The 5,111-nt window shown below is 34.0% G+C and overlaps 1 protein-coding gene across 1 annotated transcript in view; it reads right to left on the bottom strand.

The window, feature by feature from the left end:
* Positions 1-1,428: 1,428 nt before the first annotated feature.
* Positions 1,429-5,111, bottom strand: part of BMT2 (base methyltransferase of 25S rRNA 2 homolog) — a 102,973-nt gene continuing 99,290 nt past the window's right edge. The window contains exon 7 of the mRNA XM_019514553.1: positions 1,429-3,847. Within this exon, the coding sequence (XP_019370098.1) occupies positions 3,218-3,847 (630 nt within the window). The 3' untranslated portion in view covers positions 1,429-3,217. The remainder of the gene's footprint in view (positions 3,848-5,111) is intronic.

The following is a 5,111-nucleotide window of genomic DNA, read 5'->3' as shown; positions in this document are numbered from 1 at the left end:
CATTGCTTCACATGAGAGAGGGAAAAATAATAAGGAAAACGTAATCAATCTTTATGGGATATTCCCAATGGGTTATGAAAGCTATTCCAAGTACAAAGAAGGAAGATGTTAATTCAAAGCCCAGTTTTCTGTATAAGTATAGCCAGTGTGCTTCGGGGGGGGGGCACCAGAGTGGGGAGGGTGCAGAACATATCCCAGCTTGCAGTGGGAAAAGGAACAACCAAGGGAGACATGCTAAATAGATACACAAAAGAAAGGGTTTTATGTTGATCTCAGCTTGATTATTTTGGAGGTATGGAAAAGGATTCTTGATAGAACAACAGAAGTATAAAAATGAAATATAGAACTAAAATTTTGTATTTTTACTACAATTGTTGGGTTTATAAAATGTTGATATTTACCCTCATTATCCCCCAAGGAACACAATTCACAAAACGCTTTAAAAATATTTTTTAATAAATGTGCTTTGTTCACAAAAAGGAGTGAAATAAAGACAACAAAATGCAACCAAAACATTATGGTATGTCTATTTTCCTGACACCTAGAGTATGGGGATCATCTTTCATCCAGTCATGATTTTGAGGAGTTTCAAAATATATACATTCTTCCTGAACCAAAGCTGTTTGTCTAGAAGTTTCTGATATTTCTCTCCCATCACGGGTGGTTGAAGAAATAGCAGGAAGCCCCTTTTCTTCACCCAAAAACACATGTGCGCACACACTCGCCCACATCCAGAAAGCAATTAAGATACTTAGATTGGGCAGCAAAAGAACCAGAGTTTTTATGATCATTTGAAGTCCCTGAACCACAAAAACATTGTCACAAGCTGCCAGACAGGCTGAATTCTTACGTTCAAAGATTAAGCTATTTCTACTGAGGTGGTCTTGGTCTGAATTCTTAGCCATACTCTTCGAATGAATCAAACCACATGTGCAGGTTTATATCAATACATTAATGCTAGACAGTAAATACGTTTTATATAGCTTTTTAAAAATACCAATTGAAATATGCCATGAACACTTGAGCATGAGCAGAATCAGTAATTTGTGTAAACACTTAAGAATTTATAGCACCAACATTTTAGCTTTAATATAACCACTGACTCCAGCAGGGCTCAACTGGGAAGGGGATTTTGACTGCTAGGCATCTTAAATTTAATGAAAGTGTATTTTAAGCACTAGATATGAACATTAAGTTGTACTTAATTTATGTAATGTAACTTAATTTGAAAATATACCATTAATTTCATTTAAATCAGTAGCTTCCTGTTAAATTCTTACAATATCTTAAAACAGCATGAGCTTTAATTCATAATGCTTACATCTAGTCTTAAAATTTTTCCATTTTTAATTATAACTTTCTTTAGTTTCCAACTACCTATCACTCCCATTTAAGAGCAATCAAGTTTGGTTGTGTAGGGGATTTTCCTTATGTGATGTGCAAAAGGTACAACAAGCTTATGTTAAACAAACTTAATATAGTTTGTGAAAATATTAGTGTAAATAGGATCAGCTATCTAGAATATACAGTCTTTAAAAAGAAAAAACAACTACAGCAAATTGTGAAATTCCAGTGGAAACTTAAGTATTGTCTTTAAAAGAACCACTTGAAGAATCCATATTAGAAAAGGTTTACCCACTAATTTGTGGCCGATGAATACAAGACTACAGTTTGATAACATGACCTATGAAGTTTTTATTGTAATCATTAGGAAACTAATACTTTCCTACCTAGGACTTCTGGACCACATTTTTCAATGCGTGTTCTTTCTTAGGATATTAAATCCACATTTTGGCATCTAATTTGTGTCGCTTTTTTAGGTACCCCAAAATATTGAAGACCCAAACTTTGGGCATCCAGGTCTAAGTTTTGCCAAGAGGAAGAATGTTAAAAAAGCAAAACAAAAAAACTGAAGGGAAAAACAAAACAAAACACCCCTCCCCCCAGTACTTATAAACCGAGCATCTGTTTCCACCTCTAAATAGTATTTGTCTGCAAGGTACAGATTTCTTATGGATTTATACAGTTTATTTCAGCATGTTTACAGAGCAGATTTTTCTCTCAGCTGCTTAATTTGAAAGCAACTTTTTGACTATAATTAAATTTTTTTAACAAAATGCTATATTTACTACATAAAGCCTCAATCTTGCAAACACTTAAGGCTATGTATAACGGAACTCAAGTGAGTGGTCAAAGTGACTACTCAAATAAGTGTGCATATTTCCTTAGGTAGCCGTAGAATTAGGCCTCACCATTTATAAAAGTCAGCCAGCTGTCATAACTATGCAATTTGGGAATTCTGCAAATAAGATCTGTAAAAGATTTAAAAAAAATAATACAACTGATCTTTTTCACCTTCAATTTTTTACTCTAAAATATTATGCAAAGATGATTTCCAAGGGGGTTGGGGAGTGGAATATGCAATATGGGCAATACTGCTATGTTAGTGCTACCAAAACCATAAAATTACCCAAACTTTCCAAATGAAGTGATAAAAAGATTGTCTAGATCTACCATAGTTTTTTGTTGGGGTAGTCTCTAGTCAGCATGTCTGCCTAACCTCTCTTTATGCAATTAGACATTACAATGCATATTGAGAAGAAAATGTCCCCCTGCATTTTGCCATTACCTCAAACTTGTAGAAAGTGCAACATAAGTAAAGCCAGATGTATAAGTATTAGTTTCTTCAGCCCAAGCTTAACCGGAATGAAACAGCTTTCTGCAAATGCTTTGTTCAGTTAAAGAGAAAAAAGGACAAATTTAACCCAACATCTTACTCCGAACTATCTGCACATTTAACTATCAAAGTGCAAATTATTTCCTTCCTACATACACTGAGTCCACCAACTCCAGTGTCTTAAGCTTCAACTGTAATAAGCATTTAAAATAGCAAAACAAGACATTTAGCAAATTAAATAGAATTCACACACTTCACAGCACTGAAGAAAAGAATGGTACCTTTCTGGAAAAATTTAGTGATACAAATCCTAAAGAACGTAACAAGAATTTATGCTATGACAAGTCATTTGCATAAAACTTGTATTCTTCACCTTTATACAAGAATAAATTTTAAAATTCAAGATAGAAAAAAATAGCAAACTCTGTAAACCGTTGCATTTTATCTATGCAAACCATTTTTATGTACTGAGCCCATGTTAGTATAGCGAAATTAGTTAAATGATAAAGTTTTGACTTAAAGGGCATTTCAAATGTTATATTAACTTAGAAGTAATATAGGATCTTCTAGCTCATAGAAAGGGATAGAACTAGCCTGGCTTTCTCCAGAGTCTGAGTCATAAGGGGCTTCAGGAAGCTCCATGAAACCGTAAGCTATTTGTTCATCTTCTGTGTCTGATCGGACATAACAGGAAGTGTTAGAATATTCTTCCTCCTCTACACTGTTGAAATCCTGTGGAATATACAGCATCCCTGGATAGTTCCTGCTAACTAAGTCACTTGTTGTTTGCAGGGAAGTTTTCCTAAATGCCATTAGGTGCATATGAGAAAACTTTGAATACTTGAGACGTTTAAAACCCAGTGATTCTATGGCAATTTTCCAGCTTTTCATCATCATAGCATGGCGATTCTGGTGGGAGGAGTCAGGAGTGATAATAAGCAACAAGCCATTCAGCACCAGAAGTTCATGGGCCTTCTTGCAGCATATCCATCGTTGATAAGGTGATGGAAAGTATGAAAGGAGAAGTGAGAAAACCACCACATGGAAGAGTTCTCCAGGTAGAGAATCAATAGGATTTTTCAGCTGTTTAAGAAAGGCATCTATAGCATCTTGTGCCAACTGGAGAGGTTGCTGAATCTGAAGATTTAGGAAGTCACATTTGTATACACTCTAGTGAGAAGAAAAAAAAATACTTTTACTAAAGATGTCATGTAAACTCACAAGATGATCATGAATAGCTAAACACCTTGATAATCAGCCATTGTGGGGCATACCTAATGCTACCAAATTGTGCTGTAGAGTCTGAACTTCAGCTTTTAAAAGTATTTGTATTTCCAGTTCTCAGTTACAAAGAAAATGTTCAAAATGTGGACTGAGGCACAGAACTAAATATTTTTAGCAAAACAGAGTTAACTCATATTTAAAGAGCCAAGAAACTATTTTAATTTGATAGGAAAAAACTAGTTAATATAGTCATCCAATAAGAAAACTGAACAGTCTTCCACATTTCTCCAAATGCTCAAGCCAAACATTTTATACCTAGCTGCAAAATTCTTCTATATTCCTTCTAATGTACTGGTAGTTATGCATTTAAAAAACGTGGTAGCAGCCAAGACTAACACAATCACTGGGCTACTACCCAGACTATTTACTTTTTTCAAATCTTAAAATCATTACCTTTTAAATTTAAGATGCCTAAAGTTTTCCAGAAGTTGGCAAAAGAATTAATGAAATTCACAAAAGTCATTAGGTCCAAATTACTGAAGACTACGAATAAACCTATTATTACAAAGCATTATTCAATACATAAGGTAGAGCATGAAAATGACAAACCAGGGAATCCAGTTCATACTTCCTTCAAAATATTAAATGCTATAAAAGTATTTTAGAAGTTAAAATATGCAGTGCAGTATGTTTTAGTTTAATGGCACTTCATATTCACAAAGATTCATTAGTTGACTTATTTCAAGAAAATATATTCCTTAAAACACAATTCCTTAACAGTCTCATTAATTTGCATTGGCCAATTATAAATGTCTGAGTTGCAAATTGGTAATTAAAGATAGAAACTTATTTTGTGAAGAAGTAGGACAAGTGGAGTGTAATCTGATCTCTTTCACAATACAACAAAAGCTTCTGTAGTGTATTTTTTAACAAATTCCTTGCAAGAGACTTCTCAGCAGTCGAAAGGAGAAAGAAAGCATTTGCATGTATATAACCATTTCCTTCTCAGAGACTGTGCAAAGAATTAAGATTTAATCAGTGCTCCACAAATCTTTCAATTGCTTTACACTGGCTTAAGATGTGGTATCCTGTTGTCAGAAACCAACTAAAAGGTTTACAGAAGTTTAATTAAAATTAGCAGTAGCCACATAGCAGTGTCCATATACAGGATCTTCATAAAGTCTTTGTGCACTTTTAAACTTTAATAACT

Source organism: Gavialis gangeticus, unplaced genomic scaffold (genome assembly GCF_001723915.1).
Source record: "Gavialis gangeticus isolate Ggan-Ray unplaced genomic scaffold, GavGan_comp1, whole genome shotgun sequence".
Lineage (NCBI taxonomy): Eukaryota > Metazoa > Chordata > Crocodylia > Gavialidae > Gavialis > Gavialis gangeticus.
This window is presented reverse-complemented; position numbering and strand designations above follow the sequence as displayed.